Source organism: Macrotis lagotis, chromosome 2 (genome assembly GCF_037893015.1).
Source record: "Macrotis lagotis isolate mMagLag1 chromosome 2, bilby.v1.9.chrom.fasta, whole genome shotgun sequence".
Lineage (NCBI taxonomy): Eukaryota > Metazoa > Chordata > Mammalia > Peramelemorphia > Peramelidae > Macrotis > Macrotis lagotis.
In genome coordinates, this window is record NC_133659.1 from 240,738,722 (window position 1) to 240,765,592 (window position 26,871).

The following is a 26,871-nucleotide window of genomic DNA, read 5'->3' on the forward strand; positions in this document are numbered from 1 at the left end:
TTCATTAAAGTTAGAACATTTTTTTCCCTTAAAAATTATGTTCAGAAAGTGATTACAGCTGGAACAAAAATCTTTGGTGGTAATATTTGGTAGAAGGGAGAAAGGGCATGTCATATATTTGAGACTAGAGAGGACCTGAGAAGCCATCTACTTTAAGACTCTCATTTGACAACATAAGATAACTGAGACTGAGCAAGTTTTAGTAACTCACCCAAGGACACATGAGTAATATGAGTCAGAAGTGCAGTCAAATGCAGATCCTTTGTCCTCAAATTCAGCAGTCTTTTCAGTGCACCACGCTCTGTCTTTAAATGGGGGTGGAGAGTCCTCTACCCATCTTATCTAGTTAGGAAGGAAAGAAACAAACAATTATTAAGAATCTACTATGTGCCAGACACATTACAAAGATATCTTACTTGATCCTCGCCACAACCCTGGGAGGTAGGTGTTATTTCCATCCTATTTACAGTTGAGAAACAAAAAAACAGAGATTAAGTAACTAGACCAGGATCACACAGTTAGGAAAGGTTTGAGGTTGGATTTGAACTCAGATCTTCTGAATACAGGTCCAGTACTTCTTTAAAGAGGAAGAAAATTGGGAATGATGTAGATGCAGAAGAGTAAGGGTATTGGTCAGGCACAGGAATGCTGAGGAACAAAGAGAGGAACCAAAAAAGACAATATGATGTTCAAGGGTTAAGTGGAAGTCATTGGACTTTAGAGAAGGAAGTGAATGCAGGGTACTTGGAGGCCAGAAAGGCTGAGTCAAATGGAAGAATATCAGGAAATTCTTCCCACTGAGGCTTGAATTGGTAGCAATGGGCTATTTGCAAAGAACAAATAAATTGCAAGCTTCTGGAGGGCAAAGTTCACAGTTTACATTTCTTCTGTGTCTCCTACAATATACAACACCAAACTAGGAATATCACATCAAATACATATTTACTGATTGACTAAGAAGAATGAAGTCAGACCTCTAGGAAATGAAGAAGAGTGAGCAGTTAACTAAAGTATCTCCTTACCTCAGGCAATGGAATGTGAACAGAATTAGTTTGAGGTCCCTTCCATTCCCTATCCCCAAAACACCACTGTACAGTCAGCTGCCTCTGGCTCCAGGACCATATAACAAGATGAGTAGAGTCTGACTAATGACAGCAGCCTTCCCAACACCAGTTAAGGTATAGCTACTGAAGCTATTTTTCTTATATGAGAAGTAGAAGATATATCGAGTCAGTACAGTCTTTCACCCCTTATTGCAAATTCCATCTGTGTTAGCTCACCCTCTGGTGTTTGAATCAAAGGACTCACTTAACATATCCCTTCACTGACTCTGGGCTCAGGGCCCATCTGTCTGTCTAGCTCAGTGGGATCTCAGTAATATAATTAAACACAGACCTAAGCCATAGATCTACGTTCTGGACTGAAATGAGAATACTATATTTCAATGAATTGGTTCAGGGAAGCCAAAAAGGGCAGAGGCCTACAAAACAGACACATGAAGAAGTGACATAAATGGACTGCTTCATAGCTAGGGAAGGAAAGGAAGGCAGATAAAATTAGGATTCTGGGGGCAGTTGAGTGGCACAGTGGATAGAGCACCGGTCCTGGAGTCAGGTGGATCTGAGTTCAAATCCGGCCTCAGACACTTAATAATTGCCTAGCTGTGTGACCTTGGGCAAGTCACTTAACTCCATTGCCTTAAATAAATAAAACTTACAATAAATTTAAGATTCTACTAGATTATAAATTCTATGAGAATAGCAACTATGTTCTGTATCTCTGAAAATCTAGTAGTCTTTGTAGACAGGTGCTCAACAAAATTTTGTTGAATTTTATTGTCTCTTTTTAAATGACCTCCCCAAGAAAATCATCTAGTCCACTTGGCATGGGAAAGAGGGGGTCAGCTAGGAGGGGAACTAAGACTAGTAGTTCAGGAATTCTGAGATACAATAGGGCTAAAATTGATCAGGACTAGCATAACTGCCTGGCATCAATATTTTTATAAGAACAGAACCACTATCTGAGGCTTGATTAGAGTAAGAACATCTTATTTCTTCTTGGGTGTTAATTTTATCTCACCAATTAGAACACAAGATCCTAGAAGGCAGGGTGGGAGTGGGGCTAGGTGGCACAGTGCATAGAGCACTGGCCCTGGAGTCAGGAGTACCTGAGTTCAAATCCAGTCTCAGACACTTAATAATTACCTAGCTGTATGGCCTTTGGCAAGCCATTTAACACCATTTGCCTTGCAAAAACCTAAAAAAAAAAAAAGATCCTAGAACACAGGAACTACAATTCTTTTTGAATTAAATAAGCAGAAAATACTTGACCATAACATGGATCTTGAATTCACTAGAGTCCCAAAGGGATAAAAATTGGGAAATGTTAAAAAATTAGACTGGAACCATTTCCCCTTGTGGAAAATAAGGAATTTGTTTTAGAAGAGATGAAAAAGTCAGGGTAAGATGACTGAATAAATTAATGAAAGAATGAATGAATAAAGCTTTATTAAGCATTGACTAAACACTGTGCTAGGTAGATAGATAACCAATTAATTATAAGATAGATTAGAGGAGGTGAGGAAGTCTAAATATTGCAGGATGTCCCTAAGAGACCCTTAAGCTCTGCATTCCCATTATTTGTCCCACAGTGCTAGGACAACACAGTCATAGGATTTCTTCTCTGTGACCATGCTAGGATTTGAGGGTCAAATATCTTCACTTACACTTACTTCTCCTTCCTTTTTCCTCTTAAAGATAAGGTCCAAGTTACCATGCAAGCAGACAAGCAGTATATGTGTGTATATACTTTGAGGATCTCGAAAGTAGGAAGGAAGAAGAAAATCTAGATTTGGAAAAATGTTCAAAATTCTCTTCTCTGACACTGTATCTTTTTGCAAAACACTAAGTTGAAGATCTACATTTCACTCCTTAGAAATTTCCTAAGGCATGTGTTGGGTGTTAGGGTCACAAAGACAAAATCAAAACTTTCCAGGGGGGTGGCTAGGTGGCATAGTGGATAAAGCACCAGCCCTGTAGTCAGGAGTACCTGGGTTCAAATCCGGTCTCAGACACTAAATAATTATCTAGCTGTGTGGCCTTGGGCAAGCCATTTAACCCCTTTGCCTTGCAAAAACCTAAAAAAAAACCTTTCCAGGAGTTGGGGTATTAAAACAACAACAATAATAATAACAATAATAATAATAATAATAGCAGCTAGCATTCATATAGAAATTTAAGCCTGGCAAAGGATTTTTGATCCTCACAACTCTGATTCACACAGCTAGTAAGCTCCTGAGACCAGTTCAATTCTTGTAATGATCATGATGATGATACTTATCCTTCATTATTTTTTTAGGTTTTTGCAAGGCAAATGGGGTTAAGTGGCTTGCCCAAGGCCACACAGCTAGGTAATTATTAAGTGTCTGAGACCAGATTTGAACCCAGGTACTCCTGACTTCAGGGCCCATGCTTTATCCACAATGCCAACTAGCTTCCCCTCCCATTCTTTTTTTTTTAAGGAAAAATTTTATTTATTTTGAATTTTACAATTTTTCCCCCATTCTTGCTTCCCTCCCCCCACCCCCCAAAGAAGGCATTCTGTTATTGGTTCCATGTTATATATTGATCTCAGTTGAATGTGATGACAGAGAAATCATATCCTTAAGGAAGAAAAATAAAGTATGAGATAGTAAAATTACATAATAAGATAACACTTTTTTTTTTGTAATTTGACAGTAATAGTCTTTGGTCTTTGTTCAAAGTCCATAATTCTTTCTCTGGATACAAATGGTATTCTCCATTGCAGATAGCCCATAATTGTCCCTGGTTGTTGCACTGAAGGAATGAGCAAGTCCATCAGAGTTGATCATCACCCCCATGTTAGGGTGTACAATGTTTTTCTGGTTCTGCTTATCTCACTCAGCATCAGTTCATGCAAATCTTCCCAGGCTTCCCTGAATTCCCATCCCTCCTGGTTTCTAATAGAGCAATAGTGTTCCATGACATACATATACCAGTTTATTAAGCCATTCCCCAATTGAAGGACATTCACTTAATTTCCAATATTTGCCACCACAAACAGGGCTGCTATAAATATTTTTGTACAAGTGATTTTTTTACCCTTTTTCATCATCTCTTCAGGGTACAGACCCAGTAGTGGTGTTGCTGGATCAAAGGGTATGCACATTTTAGTTGCCCTTTGGGCTTTATCCTTCATTCTTGAGGAGGACTATGATATCAAAGAGGTGATGTTACAACAAGCACATGAATTAGATTTAAATGAGGGGGTACTGTGCTCAGGCACTACCTCACTTTCTTCCCCAGAGCCATCTGGGTGCATGGTCAAATATAAATCAGGCAACTGGAGATGGACCTGGATGAGAGGCAAGCAGGATTAAGTGACTTGCCCAAGGTCTCACAGCTAGTAAATGTCAAAGTGTCTGAGGTTGAATCCCATTCTCCTGACTCCAAGGTCAGTGCTCCATCCACTGCATCCTAGCCATTCTAATTAAATATTTTCCTGACAACACATTATATAAATAAGTATTTTGATCTGGAGTTATAATTTCATCAATGTGGTGAACTCCCAGGGTGGAAATTTCCTTTGCTGATATAGCTGAAACTCATCCATAACTTTTATATTGTCTTTAGATATGGCTTACAACTCTTCTGCCTAATCATTTAGCTAGCTATGTGACAAGGGAAGAGACTTTAATGTCTTTCTTTCTGCCAAAACCAGCCTTCTACTATTCCACACTGTGGTAAGCTACAGTGGGTAGAGCACCAGTCCTTTAGTCAGGAGAACATGAGTTCAAATTTGGCCTCAGACACTTCTGGACAGTAGCTTGGACATAGTCTATGAAAAGCCTTAAATGCTGGGCTGAAGCGTATATATATTTTTATCCCAAGGGAACACCAACAAAACTTTTGAGTATGTTTAGATCTATACCTTGAGAAGATTTATATTTAAGGAGACAGCTTGTCACAGTGATTAGAGTTCTGGGCTTGGAGTCAATTAGATCTGGATTGAAATCCAACCTCAGAACCTTACTAACTGTGTGACCTTGGGTTACTCTCTAGGACTTTTCTATTAAAATATCCATCACAACTGATCCAACCTTTCTGGAGAGCAATTTGGAAATATGCCCAAATGGCAAGAAAAATGTGCATACCCTTTGATCCTGCAATACCACTACTGGGTCTGTACCCTGAAGAGATCATGAAAAAGGATAAAAATCCCATATAAACAAAAATATTCATAGAAGCTCTTTTGGTAATGGCAAAGAATTGGAAATTGAGGGGTTGCCCATCATCAGGGAATGACTGAACAAACTGTGGTATATGTATATGATGGAACACTATTGTTCTATAAGAAATCAGGAGGGATGGGATTTCAGAAAAGCCTGGAAAGACTTGTATGAATTGATGCTTAGTGAAATGAGCAGAGCAAGAAGATCATTATACAAACTAACAAGAATTTGGGTTGATGATCAATCATGATGGACTTGTTCATTTCAGCAGTACAATAATCAAAGACAATTTTAAAAGACTTGAGATAGAAAAATACCATTCATTCCAGAGAAGGAACTGTGAAGTTTAAATGAAGACCAAAGCTTATTATCTTCAATTTTTAAAAGTTGTCATGTATTATGTAATTATGTTATCTCTAATGTTTTCTTTCTTCCATTTGGATCTGATTCTTCTCTCATAACACATTCAATTTCAATCAATGTTTAGCCTGGTTACAAATGTAAAGCCTATATCAGCTTTCTGTTGGGTACAGGAGGAAGGGAAGTTGGGAGGGAGGGAGAAAAATTGTAAAACTCAAAACTGCAAAAAAAACGATTGGCAAAAACTACCATTGAATGTAATTGGAAAAAAATTTTAAAAATATTTATTAAAAAATAAACTATCCATCACACAGGGTTCATCAGTCTAATGATGGTGATAAGTTTTGAGGGGGAATCTAAGAGAAACATAATCAACGAATTTACAAAGGACCTAATATATAATACTACTTTGGACACAAAGAATAGGGAAAACTGATCCCTTCCCTCAAGCCCTTACACTCTATTGTATGACTAAGTAATAGCCATAGTTCTTCCCTTCCCCCTCACCTTCAAGGAACCTTCACAGTCTAAGTGTAAGGAAATCATTGATCATTTCTATACCTTGGTTTATTTATAAAATGAGAAATATGACTAGCAAGTTTCTGAAGATTATAATATCTGGATAAGAACCATAATTGTAATTACAAACATAACAAAGATGAAATTCACTATAACAGAAGCAAGACTGACAAAAGAGAATTATAGAGAAGGGAGAATAAGGATAGAAAGATCAGGATTCACTGGATAAGCTGGGAAGAATAATGGTGGATGGTGAGGGAAGAATTTAATTTTATTCAACCTATTTTTTCTCTTAAAATAGGTTTTCATTTGTCTTTTTTTACATCACCTTTGTTTCTCTTTCCCTCCCCTTTCCAGAGAGCTATTCCATAATACAAATTGTATTTTTTAAAGATAAAAAGAAAAAGGGGAAATTAGCATAACTAATCAGTTCAGCAAAAATCTGAAAAATATGTAAAAATAACACCTGTGACTCTCCCACCTCTGCAAAAAGGTGGGATAGGAATATTTTCTCTCTTCCTTCTAGCTATGTTTTCTTTCTTTCTTTCTTTTTTTTACAAGGCAAATGGGGTTAAGAGGCTTGCCCAAGGCCACACAGCTAGGTAATTTTTAAGTGTCTGAGACAGGATTTGAACCCAGGTATTCCTGACTCCAAGGCCCGTGCTTTATCCACTATGTCACCTAGCCACCCCTCTAGCTATGTTTTCAATCAGTATTTATTAGTAATATGTGTCCTGTGAAAATGCTAGAGTGAGTGGTGCAGTTCTCTATTGGTGTGACCTCAGGCAAGCTTCAGTTTCCTCTACTAGCTGCTGAGATACAGAGAGGACATAGAATCTGCTTTCAAAGAACTTAAATCTAATAAGAGGAAAATTGAGGACACCAAGACTATCACAGAACAGAAAAGAAGTTTTCATTCAAGCTTTTGAGGTGATTTTTCAGGTCCCTTCCAACTCTAATGTCCTGAGATGCTAAGTGGTATAGATTCAATTGCTGGAGTTGAAGTGAAAAGAAAGGCTTCCTGGAAGTGATCAGGGCTATGGTTAGGACATGGGCAGGAAAAGGTCATTCAGGCAAGGGTCATTGGGAGGCTTCTGCTTGATCTTCCCTTTGCAAAAGTGATCCAGGCCTATGAGGTTGAATAAAAAGAACTGGGAACAGAAAGAAAGTTTTTTTCCCCCCTCAGCCTTCCTGTGAACAGGGGGAAAAAAAACCAAAACAGGGCCTATTTTGGGTGATGTGTAGTTTGGAGAGTAACCAAAGTCAGAAATAGATCTGCTGAGTTGTTAGGGCACCCTCATCCTCCACCTCCAGAGTGAAATGAAATCACTGGAAATCTGGAGGTCTTTCCCAACATTCCCCAGAGCTATGGACAGTCTGGAGACCTCAGATCTCTCTTCTTCCCCCAACCCCCCAAGGGGAAAGCTTTTACATTTTGACTGTAAAAGGGAAGATAAGATGAGAAAGAATGGACAGCAAATTGAAGTGAGAATACAGAGAAAGTGACTAGAGAGAAAAGAATCTCATTAGGAAAAAAAATAAAAGCTGGGAAGGGAGGCTAGGAGTCAGAGTAGACCACAGGGAGAATCAGAGTTTTGTATTTTTACAGGAATATAAGGTTATCTAGGGAGAGAGAGGAGGAGCAGGAAAATGACAACTACAGCAGTAGAAAAGAAGAAAAATTCAGAAGAACCACGAGGGGAACTTGAGAACTGAAAGTAAAAGTAACAGAAAGGAAGAGAAGTGACCCCTGCTTAATGGGTAGGGGTAAGGAAGGGGTCATAAGAAAGACTCAGCTCTGAGATGAGACCAGTCATTGGCATCATTACATATCATCTTCTGAGGAATCTATGGAGAGACTTTTCCTGATTGACTGAATTTGGAAGTGGGCCTTTTTTCCCCTTTACCCCAGACCCCTTTCAGAGGTGAGGCCTTAAGAGGTCATTTTCTATAAGGCTGAAAGAGGAGAAATCAATGACACAGCCCCTTGAGTCAAGGCCTGACTTTTGAGAAGGGATGTAGAAGTGTTCCTACTGGGGAACAATGAGAGTCAATGTTGAGTAACCTTCCTGGGACCACAAAGAGATAACTCAGTGATTTATGGAAAGATTTGTGCTATGGGGAAAGGGGAGAGAAGGTATCAAGATCACGGAGAAGAATAAGGGAAGAAGGAAAAACTATAGGATCTGGATTCTGAACGATCTCTCCTATCTCATCTCTTTAGGTAGTAAAAGGAAAGTCAGTGGCCTCAGCCCTGGGCCCTCAGTTAAGCAGCAACCTTTGGCCTCAATTCCTAACACCTCCTACCTATTATAATTTTCCTAAGCTTCCTTTTTTCTGAGGGTGACACGCCTTAGTAAGAGGTCAAGAAGAAGACCAGAGTTCTTTTCCAGTCCTTATCTTGTTTTACTCTCTTCCATGCTTCAGTCAAACTGAACTGTTCCTGTCCCCAATGTACTATGAAATCTTATTCCTTTCATGCCTCTGTTCATGGAGTTTTCTATTTCTTGATGCTTGCCCTGTTTATTTTCATCTTTTAAAAATCAGAGACCAGGGGCATCTAGGTGGCTCAGTGAATAGAGCACTCTCCCTGGAATCAGGAGGACCTGAGTTCGATTTGACCTCAGACACTTAATAATTACCTAGCTGTATGACCTTAGTAAATCACTTAACCCCACTGCCTTGCAAAAACCAAAAAAAACCCATAAAAATAAAATAAAATAAAAACCAGAGACCATGTACTATCTAAATTTTCTATAGAAAGGAAGAAAAACAAGCATTTTATTAAGTGTCTGCTTTGGGTCAAGCATTGTACTAAGTTAGCTCATGTGCAGATGTTATTTAATCTTTAAAACAATCCTGAGAGGTAGGTGTTATTATCTGCATTTCACAGTTGATGAAACTGAAGCAGTTAAATGACTTGTCCAGGGTCACACTTACTCATCTGTGTCTGAATAAATATCTGAGGCCAGATTTAAGCTTATTTTCTTGATTGTAGACTTCGCATTCTATCTACTGCCTCTAATTATTTTAAAACATGTATATTATTTTATTATAATAACATATCCTAATTATATGATACATAAATATTATACATTATATTATATCATTATATAATTTGTCATTATTTATATTCTAAATATACTATTATAAACAATAATATATACCATTATTATATTCCTAGAGGACTGGGTTTCTGACATTGTTGATAGTAGTAATAAACATCTACTCAGAAACAGAATCAATCAACAAGCATTTATTCATCTCCTACTGTGAGCTCAGTACTAGGAATACAATTACAAAGAATGAAACAATCTCTACTCATATTGAACCACTACCATGACCAGACTTACCTTGCCGAGACATAATACAAGGGCACTTTGCAGCTAGAAAGTTTTAAGACTTTACCTCCCTAAATGGCATGCCTCAGACCCTAACTAGGCAGAGATGCTAACACAAGATCAAACCTGAAAAGGCCCCACCAAAGTCTGAACACACCAGCTTTCTGAGAATATATCCCTGGAGGGCAGAGGAGTCACCCCGGCATCATCAAGAGTTGGCAGATGGGCAGACAGACAAGCAAAAAAAGAAAGCAACAGAGATTAGTAGGACAATTGCCACCAGTTCTATTTTCCTAGAGCAGTGATCCTCAGACCTCCAGGTTTCAGGACTCCTACATAGACTCTTTAGAAAAAGTATTTCTTTATATGGATTTTATGACATATCTATCAATATCTACCACATAAAAAATTAAAACTGGGGCTGCTAGGTGGTGCAGTGGATAAAGCACCGGCCCTGGAGTCAGGAGTACCTGGGTTCAAATCCGGTCTCAGACACTTAATAATTACCTAGCTGTGTGGCCTTGGGCAAGCCACTTTAACCCCATTTGCCTTGAAAAAAAATAAAAAAAAAATAAAACTAATAAACTTTAAAATATTTATGAATTTTAAACAACTCATATATTAAGATATAATATTTTTATGAAAAATAACTATATGTAATGAGTATTTAAGTATTTAAATAAACAAGTGATATATTAGCATTATGAAAACAGTTTTAACATAGAGGATCCCATGAAAAGGTTTTCAAAAGACTTCCAGGGTTTCAGAAATTATAACCATCTGACTATATGACATTCTACAAGCTCTCTGGCAGTATTGATACCTTTAAGGCACAAATGTTGTTGTTTAGTCATTTCGGTCATGTCCAAGTCTTTGTGACCCCATCTGGAGTTTTCTTGGCAAAGATACTAGAATGGTTTGCTATTTCCTTCTCTCCAGTTAATTTTTAGGATCAGGAAACTGAGATAAACATTGATTTGCCCTAAGTCACATAGTTAATATCTGAGACTGGATTTGTACTCAACTTCCTAACTCCAGGCCGGCCTTCTATCCACTATGCCACTTAGCTACCCACAACAGAGGATGAAAGCCTTCCCTGAAGTCACTGAAGTAGAGAGTAAGTGGAATATGTCAGGACTTAGAATTATAGTGGAAAGATTTTATGACTTGGAGTCAGAAACTGTACTCATTTCCCAATTCTCTACCACTTATTTCCTGTGCAGAGAGCAAGTCTCTCTCTGACTCCATTTTCTCATCTGTAAAATGACTTTCCAACTCTAAATCTATAGTCCAAAGACCCTAGTTTCTTCTGCAACTTCATTGCCAGTCTTCTCCTTGGGAAAAGCAAAAGAGCTTCAAGTACCCTTTTTGTGTTTAACATGGATAACCAAGAATACCAGGCATCATTGCTAACTAGTTGGTAGGTGACAGAATAGCAAGGGGCTAAAGGAGAAAGGACTGAAGAGACAAAATACAGGGGTTGAGAGTTAAGAGGTAGCATTCTATTGAGCTAGAAAGCATTTCCTCCTTGTATCCTCATAAATACATGAACTTAAACAAAGACAGACACATATGTGCACAGAAGTGTGCAAACATGTAAATTCATATGTGCACATGCACATGAGCGTGTGCACGCACACACACACACACACACACACACACACACCACACACACACTCTCCCCCTCAGTCTGGAGTGATGAGAAGCCAGACTCTTGGTGTCTGGGCAGATTTCCAGAAACCTTTGGAAAGTGGGTGGGGAGTTGGATGAGTTCATCAGACTTCCTGCCTGAAGGGGTTATTAAGAGAAGAGTCCACAGGCCAAAAGACAGCAGCTACATCCTCTGAACAACTGCTCTACTCAGAACTTTACCCTAGCTCCTGTTCTACACGATTACCACAGCTACAGCTGGGCAAATCGAAGACAGCAACCACCACCAATTCCTCTAAAAGATTTTTGAAAACTTTCAGGTAAGGCAGAGACCATATCCTTCAATTTCCCCTTTTTTTTGGCCAGGGTAGAAAATGCCCTCCCTGACTCCTTGGCCTAAGCATCAAAATCATTAGCTGTTTTTCCTCTTAGCTTTATGGGATGAGATGCAGCAAACATCATTCAGTAGAATGACCTAGGCAATTCAAAAAGGATTGGGGCAAAATCTGAAGCAGGGAGCCAGGCACTGATTAAATGAGTCAATCCTTTCCACCTACTACATTCTGAGTTCCTTACCACTTTCCTCAAATATTTGTTTTCTCTCATGGACAAAAAGAAGGGGGGGAAGAGACTTCTTTTTTCCAACCTTCTCATAAAAGTTATTTTGAGAAAATAAAATTCACTATAAAAAGATACTCCTATAATTTACTCTCTAGGTGTATAGAACAGAGGGAGAAAGATTGGGAACAGTAAGGATTCTCCAAGTTTCTCAAAGAATCAAGGCCCACCAAGAGTGATAGAACTATGTACCTAAAGCAACTTGGGACTTTAGAAGAGATAAAGAATCAGTTAGAGTAAGAGAAGCAGGTAGGAAGGGACCATCCCTTGAATTTCTCAGATGGCTCAGGCTGTCTTGTTCAGTCCAGATCACCATCCTCATTTCTGCCCTTATCCTAACAACAAAGAGACTTCCTTTCCTATCTCTGTCAAGTCTCTTCTCCCTTTCCAAAGATTACATTATTTTTTCATCTTTCCCTGCTCTAGGATGCAGTTCTTCAGGGCCTTTGCTTGTCTCTCCTTGATCCTCATACTTGATGTAGGGGATTCTTTGCCTCAATACAATCTCCAAGTAGCTCAAATGGTCACAGACTTTGGGATGAAAGTGTTTCGGGAAGTGGTCCAAACCACTGAAGATGGCAATGTGGTCTTCTCACCCTATGGAGTAGCCTCAGTGCTAGCTATGTTGCAACTGACAACTGGAGGGAACACTAGGGAGCAGATCCAAGCTGCAATGGAATATAACATTGAAGGTGAGATCTTTCTGGAAGGGAATGGGAAGGAAAAGGGGGGTGACCTGTGTGTCCTTGAGTAAGTGATTTAATGTCTCTGAACCTCTATTTCCTCATAGTAAAATGATCATGCTTAATTAGGTGATACATAAGGTACCCTGGATGCTATTAGGTATTATTTATCTAATTTATCTATTATTTATTTAATAGATAATAATAGAGAAATAATCTAATAGAGAAATAATACCTAATGGCATCCAGGTTACCAGGGTACCAGTATACTAGGGAACCAAGGGAAGGTTCACATATTAGTTAGCCAGGATAAATTTATATGTTGCTAAGATACAAGGACTACAGCATCTTTCTTTGACAATATTCACCAGAACTTAAACTTTGCTTAGTCTCAGGATAACTTGGGGGGGGGGACCCTCAGAAGGAGATCCAGTGGCTAACTATACAAGTTACAAAAGGGTTATAAAACTAAGACATCTGATAAAGTAAGGCAGAAATAGTGATGGAGAAGGGAAGGTATGAAATCTTCCATGAAAATGTATGGTAAGAGAAACACTGGACCTGAAATGGGTTGAGGGTAAATTTGTCTGTGGCAGGATCCAACCCAACCTAAAGAATCTCTGATTCTATGAACTTGATGTTTCTTCTCTTTTTTGCTACTGTGTAGAGAAAGGTCTGGCCCCTGCTCTCCAAAAGCTCTACAAGGAGCTAATGGCACCTTGGAACAAAGATGAATTTAGTACAGCTAATGCCATCTTCATCCAGCGTGATTTGGAACTTGTCCAGGGCTTTATGCCCTACTTCTTCAAAATATTCCGGAGCATGGTCAAGCAAGTGGACTTCACTGAGGGAGACAGGGCCCGGTTCATTGTGAATGACTGGGTACAGAGGCACACAAAAGGTAAGAAGATCAGCAAAAGTAGAGATCTTATTTAAACTACCTTGGGGACTTGCAGCAAAAGTGAATCTTAACTCTACCCTGTCAATCAAATCTCTTGAACTGACTCTAAGAACAACTACAAAATGGTGTCTGAGGTAATCTTTTTATAGCCCTAATGCCTAATGCCTAATGAGAGTAGATGCTTAATGAATGTTTGTTGGATAAATGCATGAACAAATGAATGGGAAAAAAACAGAAATAAGTATGACAAAACACAAAACATTACATAAAGCTTAAGGTCTTGAGTTCTAACCAACGGGAGTGACCCTTATGAAAAAAGTCTGTTCTTTACAAGGGCAGAAGAAGACTAGAAATATATGATGGATTTGCTTTTCCCCACTACTTTTTGTAATATTGAATATAAAAGATCACATAGCAGAAGATAGAGGTGGAGGAGAAATTAATTCACTTCAGACTCTCAGACAATAACAATCTGGTCTGATAAACAAAAAGGCTATATTAATATAATTTGCTAATATAATGTGAAACTACATTACAGGAGGAATGGCATTTTTCAAAGAAACAATATAAGAATATACTCTGAAGTTAAAAATTGAATCTGCTGGAAATATTTTTTATTTATTTCAAGATTAATTTATATCTAAGTCATTTCTAAGTTGGAAAGATATCCAAAATGGTATAGACATGACTCACTACTCAAGATGATTTGAAATAACAGCTATAGGAATCATGAATCAATTAAACATTAAAATCTAGTTTTTAGTTAATATTCCAGAACAGTCACCACTCAGTTCCAACATACACAACTCCCCTTAAAGACTGAAAAGAAGTTTATATCTTAACTTGGATTCCTGAGGTCAGTACCTTAACTTTGAATGAAAAAGAGAGCACTGTCCTTAGGTGGATCATTGAGATAATCACTTCAGGTAGTAAAAAAAAAAGACAAAAGTTAATTTTGATTATCATCCTTTTTCCATTTCCTAAGAAAGCCTAGCCTTTGTTTTTTTCTACCTTTCTAAAGGGAAGAATCTGGAAAGGACATAGACTAGAGAAATATTATTTAATATTCCTAGAGAAACTGAAAAGGAGTTTTTAAAATATGCATAATTTGAAGTATATCTTATATTAATTCTAGGATTTTCATCAAGCTAGTCTATTGACTAATATTACTTTAATTGTCTAAATTGTGGAGTTCTCTGTGTTTTGCTTTTTTTCAAATTCAGCAAAACAGTAATATAACAAAGACTGTTCTCCAAGAGACATTTTCTTTTTTCTTTTTTTTTTTTGCAAGGCAATGGGGTTAAGTGATTTGCCCAAGGTCACACAGCTAGGTAATTATTAAGTATCTGAGGTTAAATTTGAACTCAGATCTTCCTGACTCCAGAGTTGGTACTCTATCTACTGTGCCACCTAACTGCCCAACAAAGACTATTCTCAAAGTCATAACAGTATGCCAACTAACATAATTATTCTGCCTTGAATTGGGGTATCTATTGTTTGTCCTTCATTCCTGAGGAAGAACATGACATCATGGAGGTGATGCCATGACATGCAAGTAAATTGGATTTGAGTGAAGGCAGTGTTGTGTTAAGTCACCAGCTTCACTTTCTCCTTTGGAGTCTTCTGAGTCCAGTGGCCAGATATGGATTAGGATGGTTAGGGATGGCCCTGGGTTCAGTGGAAGACCTTGACTTTTTAAAGCTAGGTCTTCCCAGTCACAGTTTGACTGAGGCAATACTTATTCAGTCATTAAGGTTGGCAAGAGAGAGATGAGCCAGAGACCAAGAATGACCACTTCCGAAAAAAAGGAGGAAAAAATCTTGTTAGGAGGGCAAGATCCTCAGGATATCTAAGTTATTAAGGCAAATGAGAAAGAAAAGAAGGAAAAGAAAAAAATTGCAACAGGTAAAGATAAAAGCCAGTGTTTCAGTATACATGAGTCTTCAGCCATCTCTTCAATTAGCCAACAGTAGCCAGAAAGGTATGCATATCAACAATGTTTATCTGGGATTGAGGTGTTCAAAATATAAAGGCAACTGGAACTTTATTCTACTGGTAAGTTGGCAAGTGGATAAGCTGATTAACTTAGCTATGGCTGTTATAGAACTAATATTCTAAATCCAAAAACTCATTCTTCCAATATATCTATTAACTTCATCTGGAGAGTGTTATTTGTTGAATCTAAAAATATTACAATTACATCCTCATCTCAAAATTTTATACATACTGTAACAAGATAGGTTGTAAAGGTCAGCAAGTCCACTCAGTTACCTATTCTATATCAAAAACCTTGGCAGAAGCACATATTTTACACTAAGAATCCCTGGTAGGGAGTTTGAGTGCCCACACATCACAACAGACTACTCAGTCTCATATTCATCCTTCATGGGGCCAAAAGCATGTGAATGGCTGGACTAACACTGTACTTCTAGTCTGACAACATAAAGATATAACTTCATAGACAGAGATCAGTAAGTATTCTTAATTCTTAAAACTGTCCTGATAATTTTAATGAATGAAAGCCACCACATATTTGCCACAGCTGGTTATTCAAAAAATTCCAAACCTTATCATTGCTCTGTCTAATTGGAGTATCTCAGTTTATTAGATTCATTCACTCAGTGATGAAAGGATAATTTTAATGTGTTCTACTTAGTGCAGAAATGATGTAGAGCATATCCCAAATCATGAAGAACTGATTCCATAGACTCCTGTCATATATTATAATAATTTTCTAGTGGTTTTTTTTCTAGGTCTTTAGGTACCTTCCATACTGAAATTGAAAGGCTGACTTTATCCAGAAGTATTCAATTGATAGTTGCTTAATCAGGTCTTGTCAAGTTGTATAAGAAAGCTGCAGTCTTAGAGCAATGAAAGTAATGGAAAGCAACATGATAATTTTCTTTCCCTATTTTAGAACCTGTTACTAGCAATACTTTCCCATTATTAGATCTACTAGATGCCTATTAGACCTATTAGATGGCTAAATCTACTACCTAACAAAAATGGAACATAATTAGAAGGAATACATATGGTCCTCAAGGGTAACAATTTATTTATAACACTTTGTAGAAATTTTGCACACTAGTATGGATACTTAATATTTTCTTAAAAAATGCATTTGTAGCTAGCAAGTAACAGATAAAAGTGCATAACAATAAATGCAACTGGTTGTTCCATTGTGGCAATGCAATTACATATTCAGTTAAACTTTTCACAGTTCATTTTAAAAAGGCATTTGTTGGGAATTTGACTTGGAAATTTCACTATAATACGGTCTAGTGACATGTCTTCTCTGTACATAGGACAAGTAGTTAACTGTCCTTTTTGCCTTAAGCTGTCTCAGAAGCAAGCTTCTGAGGACTCATGACAAGCATATAAAGTAGGTAAAAGTCAAGAAAAATTAGGAAATTTGTTCTGGGTCACACAGCTAGTAAGTGTCTGTGGCATAATTTGAAATAAGGTTTCTTTGACTCCAAGGCCTCTCTCCTATTCACTGAATCATTTAGTTATTGTCTTTGTCTTGGCCTGAGTCTTCAATTTTATGTTCTTGCTTGATGTATGAGGCAGATAGAATAATAATGAAATATAATATTACTGTTGATCTATTGAAGACAGATTTTCAACCAATTTTTTGTATTGCAACTGTGCCAATTTACACTAATTTTCCCTTTTTCTCAAGCATATTATGCCAAACACTGGGACCAGACAAGGAAGAATAAGTCATAAAATAAAATAAACTTTGTAGAGGAGCAATATCTTATGGAATGGTTTGTAAGAGCTATAAAGAAGTAAAACCAAGTTTTAATTATCCTTCCCAAGGGGGCGAAAAAGAATTTAGATCTTAACTAAGAATTTAGCACACATCTCCTTTTTTCTAAATTTCCTGGCTGTTTCCATGCTGACTATTCTTCTGAAATATACCTCTAAATAGGTTTCATGAAACCTATGATGGCTTAGGTATAGATTTATTTTATATTAAATTGTTTCTGGCAGATCTGAGTCTAAAAATAGAGTATTTGTAGTAATATTTTTCATCAGTATATCCCAAATGAGAAAGGTAATAGTCCCATGCACTCTGCCTTGATCAGATCATGTCTGAAGTATTATATTCAGTTCTGGGGAGCCAATTTTAGGAAGGACATTGAAGATTCATGTGCAAAAAAAGGTGACAAGGATGGGTAAAAGATCTCAACATCATGCCATATGAGGATCAACTGAAAGAACAAATGATGTTCCTGGAGAACAGAAGTTATAGGAGGAAAGTGAAAGTTGTCTTAAAATGTAGAAGATGGATTAAACCTAAACAACTTGGCCCCAGAGAATAGAATGACAGGAAGAATAATGAGTAGAAATTACATAATTTTATTAGTTTATTGAAAAGAAAAACTTTCTAATTATTATAGCTTCCCCAAAGTGACAAGAGATAGTGTGCAGGAAATAGTGGGTTCCCCTTCACTAGTACTGTTCAATAAAAGCCTAGAAGATCACTTGTGGAGAAGGTCATAAATAGGATCCTTAGATAGGTTCTGATTGGCCTGAATAACCTCTGAATTTCTCTAGTTTTGGTACCTCTATAAATATATCCAGCAGAGAATCTAAGACTAGGGATGAACAATAAATTCAAAGAAGTGAAATCTTCTGACCATTGAATTTTTTCTTTCCTTTCCACTTAGGCATGATCAGCAACTTGCTAGGAGAGGGAGCTGTGGACCAGTTGACTAAAATGGTGTTGGTCAACGCACTCTACTTCAAAGGCCAGTGGAAGCTGCCTTTTCCAACCAAGGGCACCCACCATCGTCTCTTCCACAAATCTGATGGAAGTACTATCTTTGTACCCATGATGGCCCAGACCAACAAGTTCAGTTGTAGTAAGTACAAGTACTCCTCTTTTTCTCCATCCAAGACTGAATAAATCCATTATTCATAAGAAGAGCATAACCTGGCTTAAATTCAGAAGTTCCCAGTTCTCAATCCAATGCTTTCTCCATTCTTTACCTTTAGCTCAAAAGGAGATTTTTGCACCTAGAAAATCTTGCTGTAATGAGAATGGAGGGTGGGAAAGTATGGGTAAATAGGAGTAGATTCTCAGGTTATATACTTAGGTAAGGAGGTGGAAAGGGAAGAAAATAAGGCTAAGAAGAGACAACTGAAATCTAAAGATACTGTGATGGTACTAAGACAATGATGATAAGCAAAAGAATAGAGGAAGGAGGAAGAGAACGGAAAATGAAAGAAACTTAAACATGAATTCCAGGCATGTATCTGAGAAATTTTAAGGATAAGAAAAGTGGAGAGATCCTCCTTAAGATGGGGTTGGGTTGCAAGGACTATTTTCATCATTGGTAAACTTTTCTTCCCCATGTCATTTTCTTGTTCTTTCTAGCTGAGTTCTTGACTCCCAGTGGGCACTACTATGACATTGTGGAACTTCCCTATCATGGTGACACTCTCAGTATGTTCATTGCTGCCCCCTATGAAAAGGAAGTGCCCCTCTCTGCCCTCACCAATATCTTAGATGCCCAGCTCATCAGTCAATGGAAAGGCAATATGACCAAACTGCCTCGTCTCCTGGTTCTGCCCAAGTAAGTTCTACCAAGAAAGGTTTTTCTCCCCTCCCCCTCCCCCTCCCCCTCCCCCCCTCATCTTTACCATCTGTATCAGGCCCCTTCCCTCAAGATAAATTCAGAATACTCTTGTGACTTGCTTATCTATTTTCCTCAGGCTCTGATACTCCCCCCAAAAAAATTTCTGGTAGTCTGAAATGGATTAAAAACAGTCCCTTCCTTTTGCTTTTGGTGAGGCATAGAGTATTGGAGTCTGTCTCTGGTCTCTTGCCCTCTAAAATACAAAGTAAGAGCCAGTCACAAGAAAACAGAAATCTGTACTGGGAGAGTGAGGGTAGGGCAAGTCTGAGATATCAATTTTTTAAAAAGATTTCTCCAATTCTTCAAAATTTTAAAAGAAAAGGGGGTGTGTAAATATCTCTTCTATTGAATTAGTAAACCTAACCTGAAGTTTTTAGGTAAAGCCTCAGTTAATAAAGCAAATTAAAAATAAAAATCCTTCTAAAAGAAGGAAGAGGGGGTGATTAGGGGTGAAGTTAGGTAATTTCAGAACTCCAAGAAAACCTTTCCCAGTGTCTGCCCCAATTTTTCAGATGCTTTTAATAGCTGCCTTTTTATGTGTGCTTTTCTTTTTTTTTTGTTCTTTAAAAAAAAACAAAAATTGTGGCAATCAGTCATGTCCTGGTGAGAAGTAAAGAGCTCAAAAGCTTCTCTGCTTGAGCTCTCTTCATGACTAACTAGAAAACAAAGTCTACAAATGAAATTTTTTTTTGAAATGTCCTTTCACAAGAATTTGCCCTTGACTCTCAACCAGATTGGGTAAAACAATACCAAAATTTTGGGGCTTATTTAAGGAAAGGAATCAATCACTGGCCATAACTTCCAAACCTATATATTTATCCCTAATTTTATCTCCAGAATTCCAGGCCAATATTTTCCAAATGTCTGCTAGGCATCTCCCAAGACAATGTCCAATCAGCACCTCAAATTCAACATAAACAAACCAGATCCACTTCTCTTTTCTTTTATCTCCAAATGCTTGTGTTTAGGGCACCAACAGATATCTAGTGGAGATACCTTGATATTAAACCTTACCCATACTTGTAAACTTCGAGAGATTTCTGACTTTATCTTTCCCTCACCTCCAGTTTGCGAAGTCACATTAATTCTACCTCCTCAGCATCTCCCACTTCTATCACCCTACCACTAGAGCTTTCATCACCCTTCTCCATTACTATTATCATAGTCTCATAGTTAGTTTGTTTCCCCAACTTCAAGTATCCTTTCACAATGATGCAAAATATTGTAATGAAAACAGTATGACCATGTCACTTTCCTGATCAAAAATTTTCAGTAATTCCCTTCCATAATCTGACTTTTCCATCTTTGTCTCATTACTGCTCCTTATACATTCTATATTCCAGCTAAATGAATCTACTAGCTGTTCCCCAAACTCAACAGTCTGCCTATTTCAAGTATCTGTACATTCCTATTTTGGAACACCCTCTTTCTTCATCTCTGCCTTTCAGAATATCTATCTTGCTTCAAGGTTTACCTCATATAATTGCTGCTGCCCTCTCCCACCTCAAACTTTTCTTATTATATTTTTTATCATCTCTCCATTGTCTCCTTTAAACCTTCCTTCTAAAATACAATATACTGTGTCCCATACTGCTTCCCCCTAGTGAAATGTAGGTTTCTTGAAGGAAGAGACAGTTTTGTTTTTGTCCTTCATGTTTCCAATTCCTAGCACTGTGACTCACTTTAAAAATGCTTACTGAATTAAGAATCTCATCAATAACAGAAATCTACTTCTTAGATGAACAGACCTTGCAAACAAATAAATATCTCACTCTACACTCTTTTAACCAGTTCAATATTCAACAATATTATCTCTTGGCAAAGAGGACAATAGATTGTTTAATAACAAGACTTTTGGGAAGAACATTACCTTAGATTCTGCTAATGATGTGTATGCTGAAATTGAGTTAAGTCCTCTGATTTTGCAGGTTTTCCCTGGAGAGTGAAGCTGACCTGAAAAGGCCTCTGGAGAACTTGGGGATGAAGGACATGTTTAACCCAAGGCTGGCAGATTTCACGAGACTTTCTGGTGAGGAATCCTCTTGGCATTATCTTGGTTCTTCTCCCAACCTCTGGGCACTTAAATTATCTGTAAATGTGCAGGGGGCAGGGGGAGGGGGAACAACATACAGAATATGGTTGACTGGCTCTTGTATCTATTGTTGTCTCAGACCAAGAAATACTCTGTGTGTCCCAGGCCTTACAAAAGGTGAAGATTGAGGTGAATGAGAGTGGTACTATGGCATCCTCAACTACTGGTAAGTCTGGCTCAATCAGAAATAGGGCAGGGTGAGAGGTAAAGGTAAGGGATGGTGTAAGGGAGCAGTCCTTGAAAAAACTCTAGGCACTGAAGAAAAAGTTTATTACTCCAAAGATACAGGAACTGGTTAACTAGTCTTTTGTTCCCCAAGGATGACTTAGGGTATAGCCTAGTCTTCCAAGTCCATCTCAGTGTGAACTAAACTTATTTCCCAATTCACGGTACTTTTCACTTTACAAAGCAGTTCCTTCTCTGTTCAAGGAAAGGAACATAGCTTTCATTCATACATTTACCAAGACTTTCTTCAATCACATTTCTGTTTAAAAGTGGGAGTTTTGCTTTCAAAAAAAAACTTGATTTCTTCCCTCTGTAGCTCCTGTAGGATACTGGTTATTGAAAAGTCTCCAAAAGACTAGCTTTTAAACAATGATTAATAAATATGTGGAAGTTGAAAAAGAAAAAAAAAGGAAAAGTAAAATCACCTGTTTAGTCAGAGAACTTGGATTCAAATCCCATTTTCAGATGCTTACTGCCTATATGACCTTGGGCAAGTCACTTAATCACCCTTGGTTTTCTGACCTATAAAATGAGAAGTTTGGACTAGATAAGCTCTAATGTATCTTCTAGTGCTGGATCTATAATTCTATGAACCCCAAGACATAGTACAGATTGATAAATTGACAAAAAGACTCCTTTAGATAAAGTCACAGATAATAAAAGGTTAATAGAAACCAAGATTTTTAGGGAATATCCCTGATTGTTCAAGGTTATTGGGTTTCATCTTTTTGGGGGGAGGGAGAAAACTTAGACTTTCTCCCAAACCATTTTTTAATTCTATTATCAAGACAGAGTAATTATTTGACAAGGATGTTGATTCTTATTTCTTAGCTTTAAGAGGTTTGTGTTTATTTTTGTTTTCTCTTCCAGCCATTGTTGTCTCTGCTCGAATGGCTCCCCAGGAGATCATCATGGATAGACCCTTCCTCTTTGTAGTCAGGCACAACCCCACAGGTAAGGGATTGGAAAATACCACAGTACTCTGAAGAGTATTACATTTTCAGGGCAGCTAGGTGGCGCAGTGGATAAAGGACCCCTGGAGTCAGAAGTACCTGAGTTCAAATCAGACCTCAAACACTTAATAATTACCTAGCTGTGTGGCCTTGGGCAAGCCACTTAACCCCATTGCCTTGTAAAAACCTTAAAAAAAAAAAGAGTATTACATTTTCAATAGAAGAGACTCAAAAAGATCATCTCCGTTCTTAGGGAAGTTCTAAGGAAAATTATGCTTAGTCACCACCATTCAGTTACATTTACCATATTTCCCCATGTATAAGACTGTCCCATGCATAAGATGCAACTTGATTTGGGGGGCCTGGAATTTCAATTCAAGGACCTTCTGCTCATAACTTTCAGACATCTTTTGGGCAAGTCTGGTATGTGAATACATGCTTAGTCCATTCAGTTTCATGAACCTGAAGTACCAATGTGTCTCTTTTGAAATCAGTAACTTCTTTTTCATCAGAAATTCTTCTTGCCTCAGACTGAACAATCTTTGTGGGCACAGGTATTCCACTTGCCCTTTGTTCTTCAATCCATCTCTTCAATTCCCTCTCTAAATTAGGCCTTTTGGCTGACTTGCCTCTCATGGCTTTCTGTCATGGTATTTTCAGTAGGGTTTCTTCTTCCTGTAGCCAGTCTTGGCTTGTTTTCTCAGTTGTAGGAAGAGGACTAAACTGACATTCAGCAGCATGATTTCCATTCACTTTTGCAAACTGGATCACTGTTAACTTGAATACAAAAATCTTTTCTGAGCCATTTCTGCACAGAATGTGGCAAAATGTAACCTAATAGAGTGGTAACAAATGAGAAACAATGAATGTGAAGACAACAAGCACAAAAAAGCAAAAAATGCAAGTAAAAAAAAATCTACAACCAGTGTATAAGAGGCTTCCAGTTTTTAGATCCCAAATTTTTCAGAAAAGGGTATGTCTTATTTGTGGGGAAATATGGTAATTTCCAACTAGTTGAGGCACTATGATGAAGTAGAAGAGTGCCAGATTGGTAACCAGGGTCTGAAATCCACTTCCAGCTCTGTCAGACATGAGATAAGTTATTCATTCTAAGCCTTATTTTCTTCATCAATTGAAGGGCAAAGATGGGCAATGAACCTTACAATCCTCTTTGGTTCTAAAATTTAGGGGCAGCTAGGTGGCACAGTGAATAGAGCACTGGCCCTGGAGTCAGGAGGACCTGAGTTCAAATCCAGCCTCAGACACTTAATAATTACCTATATGATCTTGAACAAGTCACTTTGTCCCATTGCCTTGAAAAAAGACAAACCTAAAATTCTAAAATTTCTTTTATTTCCTCTAGGAACAATTCTTTTCATGGGACAAGTGATGGAACCCTAAGAAAATGAAAAAGGAACACTCATTTCAAACAAAACTAAAAAGTGACACACAAAAAACCTCTTTTTTTCCCCATTTTTTTCTAGAAAAAGAGGAAAAAACAACCATTTTTCCCTTTTAAAATCTTAACCTCAGGTCTTGGGCCTCTCACACAAAGGCTCTGAGTCTTCTTTCCTTCCATAATGGGGGAGGCAGACAGTGAATTTCCAAGAGGGGCTGAAGCTATATTTTAAGACTTTCAGGGTCACTCAGACAATCTGCTTCTATTTGGCCAATCCTCTGTACCCTGATTCCCATTAAGACCCTGAGAAAGAAAAAAACAAGAATAATGGGAGTTTTAGTGTATCTGCTATCTGCTTCCCAGTCATGTTGCCTTCATTGTTCACCGAAGGAGGTCAGTAGAAAGAACATACTTCAATCCTGTTCTAACTGGATATTGACCATCATCCCCTCCAAAAAGAGGCCTTCTAAGGATAGGCAAAAATACTCTCAGATGGCACCAAGACTCACTTTGGCACAGTACCTAGAAAAACAATGCAAAGATTACTTTGAACTCTAAGTGATTTTGCTTACTCAGAGAAGCTAATCTTTTGTTCCTCTCATCCTTTTTGAGGAAGAAGAGACAGATAAATAGGAGTGGATCTTTTCCAATTTTATTTTCTGGGAACAAGAGAATCATTAGCATAGTATGTGTGAATATTGTATGTCTACCTAAACTGTGTGTGTGTGTGTGTGTGTGTATGACAGATGTCAAGAAGATTTAATATATTTGTATATTGTTATTGTTATTTGCACTTATTCTGCTTCTGTGTAGGAGAGAACAATGAAGCTCCTTAGCCCTAGCAAAATTTACTGAGTTCATTAGGAAAGAAAACCATTACTAGTGTATAATAAGCCCTGCAATGCCACCTTGTGACCACATAAATGCCTATAATTTCTCATTTCAGGCTAGAGAAGCTTACAGGTGCTTTCATTTTTAGTTTGACTCAGAGGGGTGTATAGGTCAAGTCCTTACACATGCCAACTACCACCTATTATTAGAAGGTAGTTAGGTCCTGTCAGTGGAAATCCATTTCATAGTCTCCTGGAGTTGTGTCATAGAGGTCAAGTTAGGAGAAATAAGAATTTTTTAAAATTGAATATTTCCTAATTATATGAGATGGAATATTGACAGGAAATGGTGGAACTCAATCACTACACTATATATGAGTTCTATAGCAAGCTACATTAAGTAGAGTCCTTCATTATCTTTCCTACTAATTTTTATCATGCACTGAATGGTGAGAGCTATATATATTACTCACAATGTGATACAAAATTATTGATCTGAATTTTCTTGAAGCAATTTGTATATAATTAACTTTTTTATCTACTTTTTATATGTAAATAAAATAATTTAAAAAACTAATAAAACACTCAAAATGGTTCCTTTTTCTTTTATTCTATGTGGTATGTGGTGTCAGACCAAAGGTTATATTAACAAGTTGCTACATCTGAAAGAAATCCTAAAGAAATGCACAGAATAGAAATTGTAGCCTACCAAGGGTTAAAAACAAGTACAGAGAATTAGCCAGGTATCCATTTTAAGTGGTAGCAAGCAGGTACATTTTATGTGGAGGTGTGATTGTCCTAGATGTCAGCTTCAAAAAAGCAAGGTTATATCCTGAAACATGTTACCTCCATTCCCCCAAAATACGGCAAGGAGAACCTTACCTCCTATTTTTGCTGGGACTGATTAGTCCACTCTATCTTGGAATCCCATTCCCCTTTACTAATTCTTTAAAGTGCAAACCAAATTCACCAATCATTTCTCCACCCCCCACCCCCCGTTCACCTTTCTAAACTTCTGTAACATTATTTATTATCTGTATTACTCCTTTAGGATATTGCCATATCTCACATACTTCTGATAATCTTTAGTTTCTATATTGTTACTTAGTTTTTATGTGTTTATAAACTTCTTGAGGGAATGGACTTTGTAATTTCTTTCTTTGTAACTTCCTCAAACTTTACAAAAATTTCATTTAAAAATGCCTTCAAAACTAGAAACACTAGTCTGGTCAGAAATCACTTCAATAGAAACTCATATTTATATTTTCATAATTATTTTTAATTGAAAGAAGCCCCCACCCTCAAAAACCATGTACATTTTTATATCTTAGTAATAAAGACCAATCATTTAAAAATGAAATTACCTATAAGATCAAATATAAAGTCCTTTTTGGCATTTAAATCTCTTCGCAGACTTCCTTTTCTGCCCTAGACTTTCTCCTATCCTGTGCACATCCAACATATTAACATATTTGCTGTTCTTCAAATAGAAAACTTCATCACTTATCTTCTTGCCTTTACAATGGTAAATGGTAGAATGCCTCAAAACTAGAAGTCTTTCCCTCAACAACTCTTAGAACCCTTTATTTCCTTCAAGGTTAAATTGAATTTCTTTCTGTAGGAGGTCTTTTGTCCTATCCTATCCCTCCCAATCCACCTCCCCACCTTCTATAACTATGTATATATTTTAAAGAAACATTTATTTATTCATTTGTCTTTTCTATTAGAATATAAGCTCATAAGTAGGCTGGCACATGGTAAGATTTTAATAAATGTTTGTTGCCTGAATAAGCAAAATCTCATTTACAATGAACAAGAAACCACAAAATACTCAGAAATTAACTTACCCAGAAATATACATGGTCTATACTTGGAAACTATAAAACCATAATGTCTGATATAAAGAAAACTAAATAATTGGTATTTTCATGACTGAGTTCAATAAATATATCAAAAATATTACTTTCCAATTTACATGTTTAATGCAATGCAATATGATACAAATTTATTAAATGCCAGGCATTGAGGATACAAATATATAATCCCAACCCTCAAGGAATTTATTTATTATTTATTTGTTTGTTTTTGTTATGTAAACAATTGTACATTTATTTGCCATTCTAAAACTTCAGGATCAAGTTTACATAATTTTGCTAAATTTCTGTGTTTGCTCAGAAGCAGTTTACAGTACTAAAACCAACCAGCCAAAGAATAGCTTCAACAGAAAGTTATATCTGGTGGCAGGGCAGGGACAGGGCTGAGGTGAAAGGAGAGAAGAAAAGAAAAAAAAAGAAAACAAGAATGCTAAGGTGAAATGTAGGGTGGTACAGAATGGGCTATCACAAATGTTCACAGAAAAAAGGTCAGTCAGATCTTCTGCAAAAAGCCTACACACTTCAGT

At 37.3% G+C, this 26,871-nt stretch overlaps 1 protein-coding gene and 1 long non-coding RNA gene across 5 annotated transcripts in view; one reads left to right on the forward strand and one right to left on the reverse strand.

Annotated features, from left to right (window-relative positions):
- LOC141514496 (uncharacterized) overlaps positions 1 to 26,871 on the reverse strand; it is a 96,694-nt gene that overhangs the window by 21,412 nt on the left and 48,411 nt on the right. The window contains exons 1-3 of one of the 4 annotated variants that reach the window (XR_012476039.1): positions 21,714 to 25,005; positions 20,842 to 21,060; positions 212 to 342 (exon numbers count right to left, since the gene is read on the reverse strand). This is a non-coding gene — a long non-coding RNA (uncharacterized LOC141514496). Of the gene's footprint in view, positions 1 to 211; positions 343 to 20,841; positions 25,006 to 26,871 lie in introns of those variants that run through there. The other 3 variants (XR_012476038.1, XR_012476040.1, XR_012476037.1) reach the window with 3 other exon arrangements.
- Positions 11,282 to 25,118, forward strand: SERPINE1 (serpin family E member 1). The gene is made up of 9 exons (XM_074225385.1): positions 11,282 to 11,441; positions 12,166 to 12,431; positions 13,090 to 13,323; positions 18,000 to 18,194; positions 18,710 to 18,908; positions 20,900 to 21,000; positions 21,143 to 21,229; positions 22,159 to 22,242; positions 23,605 to 25,118. The coding sequence occupies exons 2-9, from the start codon at positions 12,167 to 12,169 to the stop codon at positions 23,640 to 23,642; spliced, it is 1,203 nt and encodes a 400-aa protein (XP_074081486.1). The 5' UTR covers positions 11,282 to 11,441; position 12,166; the 3' UTR covers positions 23,643 to 25,118.

Excerpts from the sequence above, each read along its gene's own strand:
- SERPINE1 (XM_074225385.1), top strand. The coding sequence starts at position 12,167 with ATGCAGTTCTTCAGGGCCTTTGCTTGTCTCTCCTTGATCCTCATACTT. Across the intron at positions 18,195-18,709 it reads GACCAACAAGTTCAGTTGTA|CTGAGTTCTTGACTCCCAGT; the intron begins GTAAGTACAAGT and ends TGTTCTTTCTAG. Across the intron at positions 21,001-21,142 it reads AGATTTCACGAGACTTTCTG|ACCAAGAAATACTCTGTGTG; the intron begins GTGAGGAATCCT and ends TTGTTGTCTCAG.